The sequence below is a fragment of the Seriola aureovittata genome, chromosome 13 (assembly GCF_021018895.1).
Source record: "Seriola aureovittata isolate HTS-2021-v1 ecotype China chromosome 13, ASM2101889v1, whole genome shotgun sequence".
NCBI lineage: Eukaryota > Metazoa > Chordata > Actinopteri > Carangiformes > Carangidae > Seriola > Seriola aureovittata.
In genome coordinates this window covers 2,504,949-2,528,877 of record NC_079376.1, presented here as the reverse complement: position 1 = coordinate 2,528,877, position 23,929 = coordinate 2,504,949, and the positions used below count along the sequence as shown (strand labels likewise).

Below are 23,929 nucleotides of genomic sequence, written 5' to 3'. Positions count from 1 at the left end.
AGTCACAGTTGTCACATTGGATCAGTTTCAGTCAAGCAGCGGTAAACACACTGAATCACAAAGTACAGAACTTAATTAGTGAAAGACTCACTTTAAATAATTTTGGAAATTACTGGAAAAAAAAAAAAACAGTTGCATTCTGCTCATTACTGAAATTACCTCATTTGGTATATCTGCAATAAATTCTCAGTTAAACACAGTTTAGAGATGAGATTTATTTCCATAAAGTATAAAGTTGTACAGAATTTAAAAAAAACAAACAAACAAGATTATCCATAACTTTAAAAATGCAAAAACCATCTTTACAAATGTGTTTTTTGGGGGTTTTTTGAGTTGAATTTATGAGTTAAAATGTAGAACTGGGGTCCTCTGTAACGCCCTCTGTGACGCCCAAAAACTAAGAGTGAAATCCTTCAGACATATTTAAACATGATGCTCATCACTGATTGCAGATCAATCAAAAGAAGAGAAATCAGATGCATATATGTAACAGTTTGCTTTATGAATGGTATTTTGTTTGTATTTGTCTCACCTGAATTATGTTCCACAATTTACACCCAGCATCTTCCACTGATCTGCATGTGGCTTCTTGTTGAATTACACGGCATCGCAGCCCGTGCTACGTTCCCCCAGCAACCGGGCAAACATACTAATCGCACAGATCATGACAAAAGATAATAGGCTACTTGAAGACAGACAGTTTATATAAATCAAGTGCAGATACATACATACACAAATACAGAGCAGGCATTATTAAAATAGTGCTTTCACAAAAACATATATGGAGCAAAAAAAAAAAAAAACTCCTTTAAAAAAGGTTAAGACTTAAAAATATTCTTACTTTATATTTGTGTATTCAAAATACAAAAGTAAGTTTTAAAGAGTAAATGCACTTTAGTCGGAAGCAAAATCTAAAAGATGTGTAAAGAAGATTTTTCCTGACGCCAAACTCAAAGCAACTGTTGTTTTACCACATGAGAGTGACTCAGCCTCCAGATTCCAGTGGGAAGGAGCCAAAGCAAATACTGGGATTTGAATAATGATGTTTTCAATACCTGCCTTTGTGGTAACAAAAAAAAAACAAACAAACTCAGTGTCACATTTTAATTGGACGCATTAAAAGCAGATACTGATCAAAGTTTACTTTATAAACTTTTCAATCACGCAACAGATAGTAAAGTGATACTCTGCAGAGGAATTATCTGCTGTAACCTCATATCTGGCTAAAAATATTTTAGTAAAACAACTTGGCTAGAATTTCTGCAGCTAACGCTGGAGTCAGATTTGTCTTTTTCTGACTTTTCTCTAAACTTTACTTCATTCTCGTGCGATACTGTAGTTTTACCCTTTCAGGCCTCTAAAAAGTGTTCTTCAAAAAAATCAAAACTAACAGTTACATATAGTATCGAACCTGTGACACCGGCCTGCAAAGACAGTGCATTACTTCATATTAAGGGATCAAGAGAAGAAAAACAAAGGTCGGGAACCTCTGAATTGTAAAAGAAGAAGAAGAAAAAACAAAACATTCACAAAAACACATTCGCTCATTTATCCTGATTTGATTCTCACTCACAACTACAATCATTTAGACACAACCTGCTCCTGTTTTAATCCACCTATTTTGATCATGTTTATTAAAATGAATCTCTAATTAATTAGGAAAAGAAGCTTGTAAGCTAACATGGCTGGCTAGCCTAAGCAGGCTGTTACCCTCCCCCCATTAGCTCACTCTAGCTACAACATAGACATAGCAGATAACAGGCTCCATGTTAAAACCACGATAATACACTCTGAGGTGTCATGACGTTTACTTTCCGATATCACAATATGTCTTGGTGTTATTTCTCAATTAACAACCACTGTCTCGGTGTAAACAACATGAACCGCCGTTCCCTGTAAACATATGCTAAATCCTCCGAGGCTAATGCAGCCAAATTTACCATGATTCATTCTCTGGCAGCTTGAACCGTGCCGTCGGGCCGCAGGGATCACTCACAGGCCTTTATTGTATGTCACAATCTTGCAATCTGTTGCCATGGCGATCTCTGGCTCCAACTGATTCACGCTGATCTGTGGGAATCAAAGCAGAACAAGAAGGTCAACAGTGCAAGCGGAGATATTTGGCACAAGCTGTCAGATATAACAAGTTTACATCCTGTATGCGAGTATGCTGTACACGCCTTAATCATCCACATGAGCCGCTACTTAAAGATTTGAAGCCGTTTCATTTGTAACTAAATATTTCTTAAAGGCTTTAAATGTACCATATTTACTGCTAATGTGCAAAAAGCCAATTTGGCAGATTAAAGTCTAATTTGAGGTTTGCATCTCCTAATATTTGAACCAGAGACAGATGGCTGTTGGAGTTGGAGGCAGAATCCTAATCAGACATCTTGGTAGGTGTGAAATGGGGAAGTGGGACAAATTGAGTAGGCGGGGGGTCCAGGGGAGCCGAGCATTCATGTTGCTTTTTGGGGAGTTCTTTTTTTTTTCATCTGCTATCCTTGCGAAAGTGCAAAAAGGACTTGTGAGAGAAAAACAGGCCCCTCTGTGGAACGGGAGGCAGCTTTTCACAGGACCGTTGGCGGCACATATGTCTGAAGTTTTTTGCCATATGGCTGTCTGAGCTATTTCCAGTGGTAATTAAATCCTAAACATTTTAAAGCCAGAGCCGGTTGGCTTGTGTCAGCGAGTCATTTGGCAGAGACGAGACAAAGACAGAGATGGAGTGAAAAACAACATCATGCCGTAGCCATTTAATGAGTAGAATGACACATACTGAGCCAACGAGGCTAAAGTTAGATCGCAGCCTGCTAGCCTGGATGGCATCAATGACTGAAGGCAAGAGAGACTCTGGGCAGATCATAACAGAGCAGGTTATGTCTCAGAGGGCTACGCCTCATTAGGAGAGAGCCTCCGTGAAGCTCAATGGGAAACGTTCAGGAGGTCAGGAGACTCCGGTCATCAACATCAGTCACTGAAACTCAGTCACAGCAGGTCCGAGCTAAGCAGTTAGCATTTAAAGAAGCAAAAACAAATATGAATAAAAGGAGCTCTTGGGATCAGCAGATATGAAATTGACTCCGATATTTAATGAGTTAAATCAGTTTTTTATCAGATTTTTTCTCTGAGCATCTCCACTGTGAATCAGATGTGGTAATTCAAAAACATTCAATATCAATTCTGTTCCAGCTCATTAAGGTTTTTACATTTGCTTTTAGCGTCTAGCTGCGACAGCTGTTTGTTTGTTTGTATCAAAGAACAAAATCAATAGGAAGCATGAGCAGGTGCAGCGAGTCCAGCAGTGACACCAAAACTACTATGATACAAAAGCTGAATATTCAACAGTAGAAAACCCACAGTAGTGGCCTGTATTTGGTTTTACTGACGGATGATTATTGCAGTGCAGAAGCTCCAAAGCAAAAATCACTTCAGACCAAAAATTAAACATCAATTTCACAGATTAAACTTCAGACGAAGCAGTTATTAAATGATGTCCTGTTGGATCTAAGAGGAAGGACGTTTACGGGGTGACGTACCTGGGACATCTGTGGGAAGAGACTGATGGCGAGAGGCAGAGCCAGGCCAAAGGCAGCGAGACACACCAGGCTGTGGACGGGCAGGACGAGCCTCCGCTGTCTCTGCAGGAGAGGGAGCCTGGTGGGACACAGAAGGACAGAGAGACACTTTCACTTTATCCACTCTACAGTAAAATGTACAGGACAGACAGATGGTTCTCATTGGTGAAGAAATGTGTGTTCAACAAAACTTAGAACACAAACTGTGCATTTATTAAACACACGTTCCAAAGACTGTGCAACTATCTCCTAAAAACTGAAGCCTTCAAGAGATAAAGCTATTTTTGAATGTTAAAATCGTGTGAATGTTGGCAATTCAACTTATTTGTTAGAACCAATTTTTAGATTTTGGCCAATAATGTAATGGTCACTGGCAGAAAACATGTTGATTAAAGCAAAGTAACGATCAAACGGTCCTGACAGGAAAACGCAATTAAATGACAAATACAAGTCAGCTAGGACATAAATTAAATAAAATAAAAAAAATACATGCAGAGTAACATTTAGCAGGCAGGTAACGCCTTTAGCTAAATGTCTTCACAACATTATGAACCCACTGTCTGAAATGAGGTAGAAAGTTGAAAGAAAAAAGGGTTTTCTATTTAAAATGAATGTGAGAACATTAGAAATCACATACTGGCCGTTACATGACCGACTCATTGGCATCTCTTTATGAACTTTAAGCTTAAAAGAAGCCATGAAGAGCCACCACCGTTCAATGAGACGCAACTTTACACTGTAAAATAGTGATACTGAGTGAGTTGTGCATCCAGGAAACGACAGTTCAGCTGAATCTGTTGCAACCATCGAAAAATCCAATGTTTTGTCACATTCAACACCATAAAGCTCAGTTCAGAGTTGAATATTTGCCTTTTGTTACCCAGAAATCATACGAGCAGTTTTGCTTTTATTGTCGTTTGTTTAGAATTTTAAATTGTCATTTGGTAAAATGACTCTTTTGTCTGTATAATCCCTTACACCTGTTTTAAAAGCTGTTGTCTCTATTTTTAAGGGCTTTTACATCGCTCTATCTCCAGAAATATATTTTCTCGTCTCGGCCCATATTTCTCCTCCCTCCTCGCTGCCCTCCGTAGGATAATCCCCTCTTCAGTGTGTGGGACAGCGAACTCAGCAGGAGCTTGAGAAAGAGCCGCTCCATCTCTCCTCCACCAGCGACGCCTCTCCCCCTAACGAGGAGAGCTACTGCCTAATGAGGGAGCTCATTAACACATATGGCTGCCATGGTTTAATTAGGCTACACACATTCACATACACACAAATGTGCAGATACACATTTTAGGGAACTGGATTACAAAGAGTGGAGTTGTGAGGTATGTGAGGAAGCGAAGGTTTGGGCACAAGTGTAAGTCTGAAAACCTTCAAAATCAGGTGAAAACTTAATTTTATCTCAAATTCAATGACACAGTTTTATGTAAAACTGGCAGCATTCACAGGCTCTGAATAACCTGACTAGTGGCAACGCTCCGGTTAAATGAACCTCTGACTGCGCCTCTGTCGCCACGAACAAACGGAGTCACAAAATATCCACAGTGACTTGTGTTGTCTAGCGAATAGCAGCTCTAGAGATGAATTCTTCTTCAATAGTCAATAGGTTTCAGTAGTTAATAGTTGAGCTGCACAATTAATCAAAATATAATAGAAAACGCAGGAGCTGCAATTTTTTTTGATAAAAGTAAAATGTGTTAGCACATTGTTAGCAGCATACAGAGACGCCCCGGCCTACACATCATTTTCTCCATAAAGGAACATGTTTGTTTGGTACAGACCCAACAAAAATCACATCAACATTTTTTTTAATTTCCCAGTGAAAATGAAACAACAAAAATGAGCATTTCAGTTGAAATCGTGATGGTAATATCTGCCAAAAATAATCGCAAAATTTGGATGTTTTTTCTTGCATATCGTGCAGCACAAGTTAGTATCAACAGCATGTTCAGAGCATCTCTTATTCACACAAGATTATATATTACAAATGTTTTTGCGAGCTTCTCCACGTAAGATTAAGCCGACAGGAAAAAAAACTGCCACTGAAACAGCCAGAAACGAGCTAAGCCTGACCCCAGGTCAGGTGACTTTGATTATTTCAGCTAAAAGGAATAGTTTGACATTCTGGGAAACGTGCTTACTGTCTTTCTTGAGAAAATCAATCCCACTTTCATTTGTCTGTTAGAACATGAAGCTACAGCCAGAAGACTTTCGTCTACAAGGGAGGAAAATCTACCTAGCAACAAAACAAAGCACAAAACAAAGCACACCAAATAATGTTTCAATGTGTGTAAAGTTTTTACAGGGGTTGTGTGTTGTCTAGAGTCTTTAAGCCCTGGCTCCAGGTTAAGATAAATACATATCATTAACACACACACACACACACACACACACACACACATATATATATATATATATATATAGAAATGTTATGTTGGAAGTGTTATTGAGCAAATTTCTCAAGACGTCTATCAGACAAAATAACCTGAATCAATGTTTTCAATACACTTGTGGGTCTGCAACCTCACATGAAGAACAGAACCTGCTGTCAATGTGCTAGATCTGCTCTCAGCAGTGTAATCCATCATTGAGGGGCCGCCCAGGGACCCATCTCTGTCCCCTTGTTCTCGCTCCATTGAGAGCCAGTGAAGGCGAGCTGACATGGAGGATAGCTGAGCACTACTCACCTGCATCTACAGCCAACCTCACAGCCCCCTACTCTCTCTCTCTCTTTCTCCCTTTCTCTCTCTCTCTCTCTCTCTCTCGCTTCCCTTGCAGTCATTCAGCTGCCAGGAATCCCAAACACACCTGGGCAGCTGGCTTCGCTGTCTGAGCCCGCCTGCTCGGAGCAGTCGGGACAAGTGCTGTCAGGGATTTACAAAGATGGCTGCATTCCTCGGCACACCGCAGGCACAGCCATGCCATCGATCACGGGACGTCCGTATAAACACATTGCATCATTAAGGCATCATTACAGTCATATCACACAACACTGAATCTCACGGTGGAGAGGGTTCAGCGACTGTGTGGGCTTATCAAACAGTTCTGAGCACAAAGGAAACTGTGATGTTGAGATATTCATATTGTGACTAAAATTTTGGACAGTTTTATTATTAATTTCTTAATTGTCATTTAATTAGGAGTCATTTGTGTTAGTGAATTAATCGGACTTTCATTATAGGCGAACACCAAAAAGGTTTACCACTTTTATTGCTGCCATTAAAGCCATAATTAACTCTTTAAAACGACAAAAAGCTACTTTATAACACTGATAATGGCAGAGGTACTGAAATCATTTGTTGTTGCTGTTGCAAACGCCGGAGGCTTGTTGTCTCTTTTTCCTATGAAAAATTCTCGGAGGCACGTTATGCCCTGCAACGTGTGCAGCAGCAGCGATATCAGAATTTCAAAGAGACAGAAAAAGACGTCACTTTAAGAACACAACAGCTAAATGGACAAAGAAAAGGGCGCCACCTATAGAAACTAAAACTCCTTCAGCAGAAAACCCAGGGACAACTCTCTCCGTGCCAAAACAGCATCCTGCTGTGTTTGCCCAAACTTTGAGCTGAAGTAAATGTGGCTACACAGGATGAGAAAAGTAAAACAAAATCTTTAAAGAAATTTTAAAAGATATATCTGACGTGCAGAATGAGCATTAAGCTAATACAGGAAGTGGCAGTTCAGGTACAGTATTACACTGAGGTTATACCGTGGTTGTCTTCTATCATCATATATCATATTAATGTTATGTAGTGCCCAGCAGACATTTCTTAACATAAATATGTAACATACACAAACATTTTTGATAAGAATTCCTTAAAATTGCTTTAGAAAGTATCGTGACAAGGATATTTGCTGAATAGGACCGTTTCACAGTTGAAAAATAAAGCAGTGTACTTTGGTAGACCAACCACGTCGTGGGGGTTTTTAAAACATATTTTTAAGCTAAAATCATCGGATCTAAGGTCTAAAAGAAGCTCATGCAGTCTGCCTGATTAAAATGAAGTGATGAGGAGTCTCTTACTTTTCCAGAACAGCCATGATCATGGGAGGGAGCACCAGGATCGGCATGGGCAGCACCACTCTGGTCAGGGCCGTCTCCAGAAGTGCCTGTCAGAAAAATCAGAAAATAACACCTTAAAAAGAAAAGAAAAAGACCGTTGCTTCTTTCTTTTTCTATTAGAGGGAAAAAGTCAAAAATAGCAGTTATGTTTTTATACATAGGTGTGAACTTAATTCCTCATCATTTACAAACATGACAGTGTTTATTGATCACGATAAATTTACACCAGGTATTACGTTCTCAGAGCAAATCAACATACATGCCTGGCAGCTACTCTGGATGTTCCCACCACGTTCCCGTCGTCGTCGAGCACGCTGACGCCCTCCGACAACTCCGAGTGTCTCATGAGCACCACGTTACAGACGTTTGCACTCGCTGCGGAGAGGTGAGAACATTCTTACAGATGAAAGTGAAATTGACATATTTTATTATTTCACAAATGAGCATATTGTCTCTTCACCCTCTCGCTCGGGTGCAAGATCAGGAAGCTTGTACAGTGCCGTTGGGGAGGGAAGGTGTTGGGTTCTTTGCTCAAGATGACTGTCGAAGGCATTAAAAAGGATGAGGAGGTTTAATCCTGCATGGTTTAAATTGTAGCGTCATCAGACTGATTAAAGTGGTAATTTATGAAAGAGCAGAGGATGCTTAGCGAATTTTTCCCTAGAGAATCATTTCAGTTGTGGCAAAAAAATTGGCAGAACAATCTGTTTTTCTCATGATCATGAAATAATTATTCTGTGAATTAGAGCTCAAACATTTTTAGCCATGCTAGTGTTGTGGCTTTAGAGATGGTAATGACGGTCTGATGGTTGGATGTGTGGTCCCATCAGGGGTCCAGACTGAAATATCTAACCACTGGATGGTTTCCCATAAAGTTTTGCACGGAGATTTGTTGTCCCCAGATGATGATGAACTCTGAACCCTTGACTTTTCCTCATGTGACACCATGACGTTGACATTTTTGTTTGTTTTTTTGGATCCAAGGAAATGAAGTTTGCTACATACATTCATGTCCCCATCAGGATGAACCGCAATAACTGTGATTCCCATAACTTCACATCTAACCCCATCATCAGGTCAAAATCTTAATTTGTCCCATATGTTTGTTTATGACCAAATACCTGCAAAACCAGTGGTTTAGCGCTAATTAGCAAATGTGGTGAACACGGTAAACATTTCTCCATTAAACATTAGTATATAATGTTGTTGTGAGCATGCTAACATTTAGCTCAAAGCACCAGTGTGTCTAAGTACAGACCCTAGCATGGATACATATATATATAGTATATATACACACACACCAAAATTTAATCAGTTCATCTTTGAGTCCAAGTGAATGTTTTTACCAAATTTTAAGAAATTCTCTCAAGGGGTTACGGAGATACTGCCTTCACACGGCCAAAACCGTGTTTTGTTATGGTCAGCGTGACCTTGACCTTTGACCTTTGTCCACCAAAATCTAATCACTTCATCCTTAAGTCCTGGTTAATGGTTGTGCCAAATTTGAAGATGTTCCGTCAAGGTGTTACTGAGATATCATGTCCACAAGAATGGGACGGACGGACAGACAACCCGAAAACAATATGCCTCCGGCTCCGACTGTCGCCGGCACTGAGGAATAAAAACACCTTAGCCAATGTTCCCGCTCTTCATAAAACTACATCTTCTGAGGTAAAATTAATGATTACTAATATTATTATTAATACAGAAATATTTAAAATAATTCTTAACCAGTAAATGTTTTAATTTACCACTGTAACAGTATTAACCTACAATATTGAATACATGATGCTGTAATGAAAATATCACATATCTGACACCTATAACTGCCACTGAGTTTCCTTCTGTGACACCGAAACCAAATACCAAAATGTAGTTCATCACCTCCATGTCACGAAACTAAACATCACGCCTCCGTGTGCGACTTTGACTCAAGCAACAGTCAGATCAGCGACGCACAAGGAAACAAAGGTGATTGATAGGTCAACAAACAGCCGTGTTGTTTCCCCCTGTGATTTATTCACGAGAGCCAAAATGAACACAAATGTATGTTAATACAGATGATCCTTTCTCCTTGACTCTAATAGGAATAAGGAAAACTCATTTTAGAGAGTTTAGTGGTGGCGCCGCGAGGCTTTTTAATTTAAGACAACAGCATTCAGAGTTATCTGTGCTAAGGGCTGCAGGGCGGCAGCGTCGCTTTGTGAGGGGAATTCAATTGACTGAGCAAATAGCTCTTTTTACCTACAAGGGATTTTTCTTTTTTTTTGCAGACCAATTAATAAAAAGGGACAGATAGTAGGATTTTGGAAAAGAATAACAAATACTACAACAAACAGATCAAAATTTCAAAAACCTGTTTGTAATTAAATGAATAAAGGCATCAAAGTAATTAGAAATTTTAATTGATTATTGAAAAGCCAGTGCAGCTAAATGCTGAAAATATGTGGCTGTAATTTGTAATTATTGGAAATAATTACATTTGTGTACATTCTAATTGTCATCTAATAACTAGTGGTACACTGATGGAAATACATCCAAGAACTTTTCACATAATTACTTCCTAAATATCACAAATAATGACAAATATTTTCAGAAGACAACAAATTAATTGTCCCCCATAAATTTCTGGCAGCTCGGTTTTCCCTCCAGTTAAGGTCTTCATAATCTAATTGAGTGACAGGCCGCTGCTTGATTAGGTTATTACAAATAAATCTAGCCTTAAGTAAGCAAACAAAATCAAGCGGGTGAAAATTCAAACAGCACTTTGCTTTCGCTCGCTTCAATTAGCCATTTTAATTACCTTTTATATAAGGCTACCAAAACAACAACAGCAACAACAATGAACAAACAGAAATCAGGTAAATGAGGCCTTGACATAGACGCCACTTTAGGGGTAATTATCCAATTTGTTTGCGGCAGCAGAGTTCTAACGAGCAGCCAATTACCAGGCAAAGGCTGCGCTGTAGAAACCTGTTGATTTAATTAGAAGAACCGCCATGGTAAGGAAGGGGGGGGGGGGGGGGGGGGGGGGCAAGCAAACAATTTAATTATGAGCCAGCAGCCTGGGGCATTCTGGGACATGGGTCTATACCCCTGGGTGTGACTGTGTGTTTGCGAGAGAGTGGCTCCACACACGTCTGACAGAGCGAGCTCACAAAACGCCTCGAACCCTGCAGAGAGGAAGAAACGGACTGTGAGGAGCGAAACACACGGCTCAGGTGTGCTCTCGGCTCTCAGGTTCGTAAAGGATCACGGAGCGGTTCTGAAGGACGACACCACTTTTAAGCACGTCTGAAGAGAGAACAAACACCGAAGGAAATCAGGCGGGAAAAATCCAATTTAATTAATTTTTTTTTAAATGACATGTACTGACTATAACTCTATAACGATAAATTGGATTCAAAGCGATTACTGTCATCAGAGGACATTCCATAAAAACTTTATTGATCCCCAACTTTTCAGTTAGCGCCGAAAACAGGTTGATGCTCCATGTTTCTTAGTTTATGTCACGATACCTCAAAAAAATCAAAAACCAAATTCTTGTCACATGTAGTTTTGGATTACTGTAATCACCAGATGCTAAACGTTAGCATGCTCCACTAATGGGGTAATTAGTTAGCATGCTAACAATTGTTCCATACCTTGGAATCAATCTCAACTCAAGGGCCACTTATTAGCTTTCATTCAAGTTATTTGTCATCATGATTCCTCTGCATATATTAAATTAGCACATTAACACGTTAACGTTCCACCTTCAGCATGCTAATACAGTTAGCGCTTCAGCAGCTTTGTAAACCAACCACAACAAAATAACCTCATCAAAAAATAAAATATTGTACCGACACTAATCTCCATTAACCCGCCACCATAGAGGTTTATTTTAAGTCTGCAGTATCTGTAGTCGTCCTACTCTGGTCAGTTAGTTCAACATTGTTAGTTCTACAATGTGAACTCATTTAAACTAATAGATCAAAAGGCCACTCGAGTTTTGAATGGATGAAGTGTTTTTACAGAGCTTCTTGAACTCACCCACTGCTGGGAAAGGGATGAACCTCTGCACCAACAGCCTGGTCGTTGGGCTGAAGCTGCTCGCTTTCTGGATCAACACGTTCAACCCCACCTAACAGCAGGATGCACACGACACAGACAAATCAGACTCTGATTCTATTTTTTTGTAAATGAATGAAATGGAAGCATCTTGCATTAGTTAAAATGATAAAAGAATACAGAATATCTGGAATAATTATTTGAATAACCTGATGGTTCAGAGACCTATGAAGCACAGAAGAGCTTTTAGGCGTCACAAATGGGAGATAAGTGACAAACATTCCCGGCTTTGTGCATAAACGATTAAATAAGTGACTTCGCTGTATTTTAACACACTAGAGGTCTGTGATCGAGGAGCTATGTGCTCTTTGATAACACACCACCGTGCCTCTCCTGCCTCCGGCTCTCCCCAGCACGGCGGGGGGTCGTCACCAGAGTGGACGTTTAATTGGAGAGCTCCTGGCCCCCTCCCGGCCTGTCGTTCCGCCCTCCACAGACCCCGAGAGTTTTTTTTCCCCCCCTGTGCTTGTTGCCGTTGTCAGGCCTGAGAGTAGCAGCCGGATGAGCGCCCAGCGGGACCAGTAATTGGCTTTGTTTGAGCCCCATGTCCACACTAAGGGTTGTGTCAGGCAGGTGTGTGAACATGTATTATACTCTTGACATTTGAGTCTTTGATGACATAAATGTAAGAAAAAAAAAAACATAAGGGTATTTTGAAGGCTGGTATTCAAAAGTTCAAACTGATATTCAGCCTCTTTAAAGTTCTACATTTGTTTGTCAAAATAATTGAAAACATTTGGTTTTTGACCATAAAAGTATCTGAAACAACCGTTAGACGTTTAAACTCTGTGCTGAAACCCACATTAATGACAGCAGGGAACCTTTGGCTTGGCTTGTTAATTTCTCTTTTACCTCCACATCTATATCTACACCTATTGATTGATGAAAAAAAAAAAAAAAAAGACATAATGGATTAATAAGTGACTCAGTTATTTCTGTGTGACGACATTATTAAATCAGTGGAGTCACAGCGAACTCACAGCAATGGAGACGGCGCTCGTCACTGCTCCGAGGTATCCCTGGACAAATTTGGAAATCGGAGCTGGCTAAAGTGAAAGTGAAAAAGAAGCGAGAAAACAACATGACAACAGTTCATGCAGCTCAGCAAACAGACAACATTTGGTATCTGGCCAAATGGGACTTTATCTGTCTCTCTACTACAGAGACTGTTACCTTGGAGGCGTTGCGGTTGCAGTAGTTAACGCAGGCGTTGTGACTCTGGTTTAACCACTGGTCAAAGTAGAGAAAGACAAAAGAAGATGAGCTCGTTAGTTTTTTTCTGTATGTCTTTGTCTGATTAAAGGTGATCCCTTTAACAAGTCGAGACCACAGACCACCTTCACTTACAAGCTTTTATCCCAGTGAATTAAACCATCAAACACCAGTTTCACTGGTCAAGATGTTGGTATTTACCTGCCAGAAGATCGTTGACACCAGTGTTTGGTTCGGGAGAAGGAGGCCAACAACCTGCACAAAGATAAAACCCTTTACAAAATGACTACAAAAGTACACATAGATTAACAAAAAATAAAATATTGGAGGGCCAAAAGTGTATTTATGTCAGTGTGATATGCACATAAAAGGTTTGCAACATTTTGAAGTCAAATATGTGCACCAAAAAAGTCTTACCACTGGTGTGCCAAATGGGATAAAACCTGTTAGAAGACAGCCAGTATTATAATTTACACTGATAATTGTCATTAATATTTTTAATATCTCATCTTCTAATTGTTCTAATCTCTCCTATTTCTAATCTTTGTAAAGTGGTTACCTCTAAATCTTTTTACTTTTATTCTTCTGTGTAGATTTCTACACTCACATTGGTCTGACAGGTTAATATGTGCTACTGTCGTTTCCTGTTTCTCCTCCCTCGTTCATTCTCTCTCTCTCTCTCTCTGACACTTCAAAGTCGCCTCATGAGAAAGGTGAGACTTTGAGACTGGACCAAAATACTTGTGTTTGCCTCTTCGGAGGCTTCGAGAACTTCTCCGTCACCGTGGGAGAGAGATTTTAATCAGCGCCCAGCTGAGTGTGACCTTTTCCAGGCCTGAGACAACCTGAAGAGCCCCGTCGAGCCGCGACAGTTCCCAGGGTGAATGACGCCTCCATGTTGGACCACATAACAAGCGCCTAGATCCCAACCTCAGCCAAGGCTTCCAAACCAAGCTACCGTACCTGACATGCGAAAGGGCATGAGGATCTTCTCCCCTGTGTCAGGGTGGATGATGGCCTGTAATGAGAGCGTAATGATTAGAATCAGACGATGATGAGCACACGGGTTAGTCAAGTTCAAATGAATTAGGAGGAGAGTTCTGCTGTGTGGCTAAAAACTGAAGGAAAGTTTTACACGTTATTGGAAACTAATCAATATCATCTATGTAAATTGAAACTACTAAAGACAAAGTGTCAAAAACACATGAAAAAACAGGAAGTGGCTGAAGCAGCAAAAAGATTATTACTTAACTAAACTGTGGATTGTTTGAAAATCCTGACACGTATGAACTGGGACATTTTATTGAGAAACGGAGGCTTTAATTTGGGTTTTGTTTCCTGTGTTGATGTAAGAGTCGACTCACTGTTGAGGTTGCAGATTCAACAATATTCTAAAAGCATTATTCAGGTGTTAACGTGTTCAGCCACACTAGAAGCTGTGTGAGGCATGTTTACCATTTTAGATAGTGTGTTGGCATGCTAATGTTTGCTAATTAGCATTAAACACAAAAGTGCAGCCGAGGCTGATGGGAGTGCGAGGAGTTTCGCTGGCATTTAGTCGAAAAACAAACTATTTGATTTTGACCAGAAGATGGGAAAGTTAAAAGCGATGACCAGAGATTTTACAAGTAACCATGACGGGAACATGAATGTCTACATCAAATATCATGGAAAATCTGTCCAAAAACCCAACATATGTTAACCTTGTGGTGGCGTTAGAGAAAAGTCAGGAGATCATAGAAGTCGTGGGCTTCATCTGCTGGGGAATGTTAATGTCTGTATAAGATTTAATGTCAGTCCATCCGATAATTGTTGAGATATTTCAGTCTGAATGTGACCTCAAGTTTGAGTTGAAGGCAGCAGATGTGATTCTGTGCAGATAAATATGATGAGTATTAAAGTCCATTAGTGCAAGTAATATGATGTCACAGTGCCAGTTTCAATCTCTAGTATTACGACAATGTTATAATATAAATATATCTATTAAACGTGTATATTTGTGCTATTACAGTTCATTCCAATTAACTGAGCAGACATCTATTTGTTTGCACTTGAATCAGCTGTATAAGCACTGATGACAGTCTGAGTGGCTGAGGCCTTTGATATTGACGTATAACCTCACATCTGCCTGATGCATTAAAGCAGCATGAGCTTTAGATCTTTCCTTTTTTACAGCATGTTTTCTTTTCTTTTTTGTATGTGTGTGTGTGTGTGTGTGTGTCGATAAGCTTTTAAAAGTCTTGTCATGTGTGTGCACCACAGACAAACGACAGCACACTATCCTCTCCTCTGCCGTAAGATAAGACAGATAGAAATCTCTTTCCCCTGCTGCTTCAATGGTGATGAGATCTGCTGACTGGCGAGGAACGGAAGGCGTCCTGCTTTTTCCTGATGCTCATAGACTGAGTCTCAAAAGCTAAAGCGTCATGTATGAGGGCACTATCATGTCTGAATACGGAGATATGGCCCCATAGCATATACATAGTCCTGTAAAATGGCCCATAACACTGAAGAGTCAAGTGCATGTTTAACTGCTGACATTAGCCCCTTTCTGATTTAGGTATCACTTGAGATCAGATTTCACTGTCCTGCTCATGTTTGGTTTGATTTTGATTTGATACACATTTGTACACAGACAGCCACAGAGGCAGAGGGAACAGGCACTTTTCACAGCAGACATTTTGACTTGTCATAGTAGGAAAAGCACAGGAGTTACTAATGAACACGATGGCTTCTTTCCTTCAAAACGTCTCAAAAATATGGCTGTTGCTGTCTCTATATTACTGAATATAATTTTCTGACCAACTTGTGCCTTCAGTTCAGTGACTTCAGAAAGTTGGCACTTACTGCTAATTAGCACTGGAGTTAAAACCACTCGCCTGCTTCTGTGTGTGTTTTTTTTTTTTTTTATCTACTTCCCCATTAAAAGAAAACTTTTTTAACGCTGCGCCTCCATGTTTCTGTTGACTTGTTGTCGTATACTTGTATAAACAGGTAACTCTTGAGATGAAGCACAAAGACTGGTGTCAGTTTTGTTCGCCAATTCAGAATCAGAAAAACTTTATTGATCCACGCAGAGAAATAGTTTTGTTATAAATGCTTAGCACTCAGTTAGGAAAGAGGAAGTAAAATAATAATAATAATAAATTCACCATAAGTGAATCAAAAACTGTACAAGTGCACATGTGCAAAAAAGGCAAACATGCAAAGTAGATTAACAGTAGATGAATCATAAGGTAAACGGAACGAAAAGTATAATGTGGCATTCAGTGTATTTTTGTGCCACAACAACCAGAGGTGTGTGTGTGTGTGTGCGTGCGCGTGTGTGTGTGTGTGTGTGTGTGTGTGTGTGTGTGAAAGATCTTACCTGCTTTATTTTCTGAGCTTGCCAAAGCTGTAGAGAAAAAGAAAAAGTATTTAACAGTCAGTTAATGACCGTGTTTCATAAATAAATAAAACTGAAGCCTTTATTTATTTATTTAAAAATGGACCATGGACTTTTAAACTGCTCTGAAAACATAGAGAAGATATTCGTCTTACGTGTTCACAGCTATCCTTGATTTTCTGACTGAATCAACATATTTCCATCACAAAGACTCATCAGCTCAGGTTTTTGAGTCTTTACCTGAGCGTCTGTCACTCCTGGAGGCAGAGTCCCTTGTTTGAACCGGTCGAGCAGCTCAACACTCTCCTGAAGTCGTTTCTGAATTGAGAACAAAAAGAATAAAGTAAAAAGTTAAGTCAGGACAGTTTTTTTTTTTTTTTTGTCATCTCAGAAATGTTTTTTCTCTTCCACTATTTAAGCCACCATGACTCAACGCTCAACGTGCAGTAATTGTGTTTTCATCATTCATCTTTCATGCTGATTTTCAGCTGACAAATGAGTTAGCTAAAAGGTAATGAGCCGCTTTCTGTGGTGTGATCATTGTCTTAATGCTGAGCAAAATACAAGGTCATGGAGCCCAATTTGTTCTAATGAGCTTGCCATCTGTGTGTGTGTGTGTGTGTGTGTGTGTAGGTTTTTTTCTCTGCATTTGTGTGCCAGTGTTAGGTGTGCACTTTGCCTTGTGTGCAAGTGAGGTTGTGTGTGTGTGTGTGTGTGTGTGTGTGTGTGTGTGTGTGTGTGTGTGTGTGTGTAATCCTATGCAAAAATCACATCCAACCCTGTTCAACTCTCATCATTAGGGGCAAGTTGAGGCTACGCCTGGCCCAGTAGGGTGCAGGATGTGTGTGTGTATGTGTATGTGTGTGTGTGTGTGTGTGTGTGTGTGTGTGTGTGTGTGTGTGTGTGTGTGTGTGTGTGTGTGTGTAAGCGCACACGTTCTCTTCACCCCTCACAGCTGCCCCACTTGTCCACACCTCATCACATCCCAGGAGCTACTGCTGCTATTACTGTCACCAAAGAGCCCGCTAACAGCTTCATTACCCAGGGCACCAGAGCACTGATTACCACAACACAACCGAGACCTGGGGAAATGTTAGGACGGGCAGAGCAGTCCAGCGTTTAGAGATGACGGCCCAGAAACCAAAAGGTCACAGATTTGATCCCGGCCACAGAGAATAAGTATGTTAAAAAAAATTGGTCACATTAAATGATTTTAAAAAACAAAGTCACAGACATTTTAAGCACTGAAATGACCAAGTTTTATTCCTCCTCCTTTCATGTAACATTACTGTGCAGCCATTTTGGTCCGGAAAGAGACTTTGTCAAACCTTGTTACCTTTGTGTTTAAACAAAAGGTAAAATAAGAACTGAAAAGTCAGACTGTATAACCGCCTGTAACCTCAGGAAGTTACTTCCTTGTCCTCTGCAGGTTTCATCTGAACGTCTCAAAAACAGTGAACGGAGAGCAGCGTAACACCAAAGGCAAAAATACATACATAACATTTTTTATTTCTGTTACTTTGTATTTTTACTATTTTGCAGTTCTTGGCTGGATACTGAAATCTTGACATTCTGCTTTTGTGGTATTCATCCAGGAGCTCTGCTGTGAGCTACTGCAATTCTTTTAAAGCCACTTCTGTTCATGAGACACTAACTGCATGTCGGCCTGTCCTGAAAGAGGGATCTCTAGTCTGTCGCTCTAAGGTTTCTCCCATTTTTCTTTTCTAGTGTTTTTCTGTTAAGTCCTCGGTGTAAGGACAGAAGGTGTCATCCTTAGACCCCTGACAATCTGTGCTTTGGTTTAATGTACAGCTGAAATCATGACATCACATCAGGCTAGCCTCAGTTTCACTATAGCTTTTGTAATACAGCGCCATCCTTCATTTAGAATTTAAAAAAAGAAAGATTAGATCATTTTTCATAAAACTACCATCCTTATCCAAATATATAAAGTGAGCCACTGGACATACTGTTGTTCTGTTCCAAGCCTGTATTTTAGTTATTTAAGTAGTTAACAGATGTCCGTGGGATTTTGAATGAAGTTTTCTTACTTCTGGAACAGAACCTGGAAGTTCTGGTTTCACTTTGGTTCTCAAATGAACCATCTGGGACAAACTTGTGATAAATAAATAGGCTTTATATAGACTTTATTAGTGTGATTCCTCCAAAGATTCTGAATGGATTGTATTTGTTTGCACATGTTAGAGTGACAGCGTCTCCATCTATATATAATCCCTCAAATACAAGACAAAAGAGAGCTAAACGGCAAAAAACAGCACTCTGATAAAGTCCAAACCCTCAGACCAGCAGAGATAACCTGGGCTGCATTAGTGAATGAGTTACTCTTATGCACTCCCCAAGAAACTAGCACTGCAGTGTCGTTCAGCATGGTACACAGTCCTTGTCTGCTCAATAGAAACTATCCAATCAAAACACACATTAAATGATGGTGCAGTTCAGTTTGTGTACCTCTGTCACAAGGAGGGTGCTGGGGTCAATCACATCCAGGAAGTGTCTGAATCGACCAAAGAACGTTTTCTAAGAGAGGAAGAAAACACACGATAAAAACATCATCCACATTAAAAGGAAAATAAAACATTCAATTTGTTTAGGTGGCCGTTTATATGATTAAATAGTCATTTTTCATCTAAACATCATTAGGAGATGCATTATGTGGTCTTTAAAAGTTTGCATTTTCAACATGCAATCACAGAACTGCAGAGTTGGGATGAAAAAGTTCAGAAAAGTTCTAATATACAAGTAAAATAACTGTATTTTCTGTTCAAACATCTGCAGCCAAATTAGATTCTGGATTGTTTCTTGTAAGCAGAGAGAGGCAGACAGATTCCAGCTGACGCTCAGTAAACAGTGATATAACAGCGTGCCAGCTGTTTTGACACACCAGGTGGAAGCTCCTCATTAATACCTCCGACAAACTGTTTCGTATCTGCATCTTTTAGGGACCCAAATCCACTCACACCATTTGCAATCAGTTTCTATAATGACTGTACCAGAAACACCTTTATTCATTACCGAGCATACGGAATAATTCCAGAAATATAGCAGCACACCATGCAGCCCTGAAAGCCACCCATCCCCATTCCTCCCCAACTTAATTTTAATTACACTAACTGCTAATTTGGATGAAAATCTGGTATCTAACTCACTGCTGTGCCTTGTGATTTCCTGAACATATGGATGCTTGGTAAAAACATGGCACGGGGGGGAATAGCTCTCTAAATCTGTTAAAGTCTATTTATCCTCCACCACTACCTTTCCAACTTCACCAGTTTGAGCTGACACTGGTGAGCAGTGGAAACCAGGGGGACTCATCTTATCTTTACTCCAAGGTTAACAGTCGCTTCATTGGTGACCTGTCTGTCACCTAACTGTTCCATTTATTGTTTAATTGCTGAAATTAATTATTATTTTCATTTGTTTTGGACCTGCTCTCATATACATTATTAATCAATCCTTCCTGAATGCGTTATATGTTTTGAACATGTGTTGTTTGGTTTCCATGTCAACACCATGTGTCCATCTAAGCACTAGTATATTATTAAGTTGACAATTATACAGGCTAAATGTCACATTCATAAGAGTAAATTTACCAAATAAGTTTTCACTTTTTCTAAAGACACACTAAAAAAATATATGCAAACAACTCTTACTTTAGAGAAAGTGGTTCAACTTGCAAATGTGCTGTCCAACATTTCTTTTGTTATATTTGTTATTAGTTATTTTTCAAATTAAATTATTAAGTTTCTGAGACTAAATCACAGCAGATGTTCCTGAATTCATGTCTCCCAGGATAAGAACCCATTCTAATATTTCATGTCATGTCTAAGCTGACCCAGAAGCTTAAGTACTGATGAAGATCTAGTTTACAGATTTATATTGGTGTAATTTTGCCATTAGCACCTTGAGAATAAAAAGACCCGTTGGTTTAAAATTGTTTTTAAGAGATTTGACCGTTGGGATTTCGTCACAAGCTGCGTTCAAGTTCCTGAGTAGTGTTTGAACTTTAATACCATTATCAAGCATAGAAAAACATTAATAGCTTGAGTTTTAATATTAATGTATTATTTGGCCATTTGCACCAGTGGAAGTTGTTTTAAAATTATCTTACAGATGGATAAACATTTGGAGTTATATTAGAGTAATTTTGGCATTAGTATATATAATGACAAGAGCCGCTGATTTAAAATGTTTATAGAGAGATTTAACCGTTGGGGCTTTATCTCGCGCTGCGTTCACGGGACCAAGTATTTTTTTGAGGTAACACATCATGTCCAAGCTGACCAAGAAGCTTAAAACACGGTGAAAGAGCTACATATCAAGAGTTGTACTACAGTTTTATTTATATTTGTGTCATACTGGGCCACTGGCGCTAGTGGAAGTCGATTTAAAATTATTTTGGAGAGAGATGACCGTTTGGATTTTCTCTCGCGCTGCGTTCAAGGTTCAAAGTATTTGAACTTTACGCCTGTTCATAACATGTCCAAGCTAACCGAGAAATTCAAATACGAAGAACGTGCTGGTTTCGACTGTGATAATGTTGGCTTAATTGTCTTTTCCCAGACATGAGTTAAACAAAACTGTTTACAAGATACAGTAGATGCTAAAAGTACAGTTTAATTAACTCAACTACAGCGTGACACTAGGATGTGTAAAGGCCTGTTTATGTGCAGATAAAACAGACTGCTGTCTGCACACATGAAGTTGAGTTCCTGTTACAGACTTTAGTCGAAGTGAAAAACAAAAGTACCTGGTCGAAACGAGACTTGCCATACTGAAAGGTCGGATATTCAGACATGCTGCTGCACACGCACACCAATCTACACCAGTATTCTCCCTATCTACGTTTATAAAACCTTTCACAAACACTTCATGCGGCTACAGCTGAAGGGCTGGCGGTCAATATTCAGCTGTTCACTAGCCGAGTTGCATTACGGGTAATGTAGTTTTTCCAGGGTGCTTTAGAAAGTGCAGTCTATAGGAAAAACGGACTACACTTCCCAGGAGTACATGCCTTGTTTTCATTGTTTTAAAGGGGATGTCAACAAGTAAAGTGCAAATGCATAAGTTAAGAGTAAAACAGACCAAAATATGAAGCTTTTTGAGTTGAAATGTTGACGAAGCACTCAGGTAGGTTGTGTTTAAAGAGGATAACATAGCCCCCTAGTGGTGTCTTTGAATTAAAGTCACCAGTATTGACTTGGGCAGAGGATGGACAAAAAAACACCTCACATTAAAATTCAATACAACAGCACAATTAATAATTCTACGGAAAATAAAAATAAATTGTGTACAAAAGTCTGTAAAATTACAGAAATTATCTGTGAATTAACAGTCAAACTTCTATTTTAAGCATTTTGCCAACAATAATGAATTACATTTATTACCCATTATTGTAAAGAAAAAATTACTGTATTATTTATATGGTATTTTTTTTACTTTCTTAAACTACATACAAATCTATGTAAAATGACAGCAATTATCTGCAATTAATAATGTAGCTTGTTATTATAAAGGTTAATGTCCATACTAACAATTTAAAGATTTTCTCTGTAATTTTACATTTATGTGCACTTTTACATTCAAACTTTGTAATTCTGGATGCAAATGTGGCAACTTTTTTTCATCACATCAAACATTCACACTTCAAACTAAAAAGTTTGATGTACTGGAATGTATCAGTTGTTATCAGTTGTATAAACAGTTGTTACTGAGTAGTTACTCATTACTCCATCGCAATAAGTTCCTTAACAACAAATCCAAGACAGCAAGTTTCCAAACAAGTATTTTAATTGTAATATCAAACCAAATATTAGTAATCACACCCACGTTGTTTTCCGATGCATTCGTGATGATGACGACTACAATTTACATGTAATAAACAGAATATCATTTTACAAAACCACCTGCCCTCTGATTGGACTGTCATTGTCCAGTTAGATTCAGCTGTAAAAATAGGCTCAAAATTGTACTTGTAACTTCAGTGTCACACACAGAACTTTGAGCACAAAGTTTTACACAACACACTCCATCTTTCACATTGTCTCTGTGTGTTACATCACTACTGGTCATTTGTTTGGTTTTATTCACAAAGTCTTGCTTTTCTTCTTACAAATGCAAAACTTGTTAGCAGTGTATTGACGGTAATTAGCAACACATTACAACAGACCTGCATTGTAAACTACAGTAAAATCCATCAGCATATTGTGGTTGTTTTTAGAGTTATATAGGTTAGTAAATTCATTAAGCAGAGTTATTATTGAGTAGTTCCTTATTATGTTACAGTGAGTTCCTTCACAACAAATCATAGACACCAAGTTTTCCAACAAGTATTTTAATTATAATATTCAAGCCACATATAAATATATTAATAATCACATCTGCGTTGTTCTGATGGATTAGTGATTATGTGACTTAGAAAAATAAATGTTAACAGAATCACTTTAACTAATCTTAACATTTTGTAGTTTAACCTCAGCACTGATCATAGTTTAGATTTATTTTACAGGTTAACAAATGTTGATTTACAACTACACTGGAAACACTGGAATTATTTGTTATTGTCACTTTACAAGCTCAGAGTCATTTTGACCCTAATTTAAACCTATATACAGTCATGCGCATGACTTACCATTACTTGCTGGTTTCGGCAAGAGGTGGTTCTGGCCTGAGGTGGATTCTGCCATCCCTATGAAAACACATAAGGAAAAATAAGGACATGTTAAGCAGCTCCTCCTTTGACTATGAAATGTTTTTGAAGCATTCTAAGGACTTCAGAACATAAAAGAGGAATCAATCATCCATTTAAACCTTATTTAGCGTATACTGTAATATAAACAAGACTTTATGAATAAATCTGAACAAATGATACATGTGAAGAATTTGTAGAAGAGATTTCTATTTATATAGATATTTAAAAAAAATTAAAAAAAAAAAAAAAAAAACAGTGGTGAGGCAACAGAAAAGACACTGAAAGAGGAAGAGCTTCAGTCAACGTCTGTGTACACATACAAAGCACAAAACTGTAAAATTTGGTGCTCCAAATTCCTGCAAGTGTGTGACACTGAGGTTACAGGTAGAACTTAAATTCAGGTGTAAAAATAGGATCTAAAAGATCTCTGACACAGGTTATCAGCCCAGCTCGGCCAGGTACTGTTAGCATAGCAATCGCTAAGTTATCAGCTAACGCTAGCACTAGCTGACTAGCTTGGTTAGCAAGGTGCATCTTCACCTGAACTGTGATATTAACAGGGATGCTAATTTTGGCTAGCAAAGAAATAAGCTTAAAACAAAATGTACTTACCGGAAAAAATTAAACCGCCGACTCCACTGAGTGTCTTTTAGACCAACTGAACGCCGAACAAGACATTTTCAGGCAGACATGTCGGAGCATCTGTTGATTAACTGAAAATACAATGACAAGTCAAATGTCCGACACATCGCTCTGACGTCATATCCGGATTAACAGGCAGGTCCCCCTGTGTGTCAATCATGCGGTAGCCACGCCCTAAACCCACTCTGCTTTAACGTCTATTTTCTTTTAAATAGGACCATAAT

The 23,929-nt window shown here is 39.0% G+C and overlaps 1 protein-coding gene across 2 annotated transcripts; it reads right to left on the bottom strand.

Moving 5' to 3' along the window:
• Positions 1 to 197: 197 nt before the first annotated feature.
• On the bottom strand, positions 198 to 23,815 carry sfxn5a (sideroflexin 5a). Of its 2 annotated transcripts, XM_056393747.1 has the most exons (15): positions 23,676 to 23,815; positions 23,004 to 23,060; positions 18,824 to 18,892; positions 16,595 to 16,672; positions 16,337 to 16,363; positions 13,933 to 13,987; positions 13,387 to 13,412; positions 13,171 to 13,224; positions 12,931 to 12,987; positions 12,738 to 12,803; positions 11,680 to 11,770; positions 7,907 to 8,022; positions 7,609 to 7,694; positions 3,540 to 3,657; positions 198 to 2,070 (listed from the first exon to the last, which is right to left on the bottom strand). In XM_056393747.1, exons 2-15 carry the CDS (start codon positions 23,004 to 23,006, stop codon positions 1,993 to 1,995), a joined length of 924 nt encoding a protein of 307 aa, XP_056249722.1. In that variant the 5' UTR covers positions 23,007 to 23,060; positions 23,676 to 23,815; the 3' UTR covers positions 198 to 1,992. The 2 variants fall into 2 exon arrangements, with proteins under 2 accessions (XP_056249722.1, XP_056249721.1); XM_056393746.1 differs by lacking the exons at positions 23,004 to 23,060; positions 23,676 to 23,815 and adding an exon at positions 21,123 to 21,277.
• Positions 23,816 to 23,929: the final 114 nt, after the last annotated feature.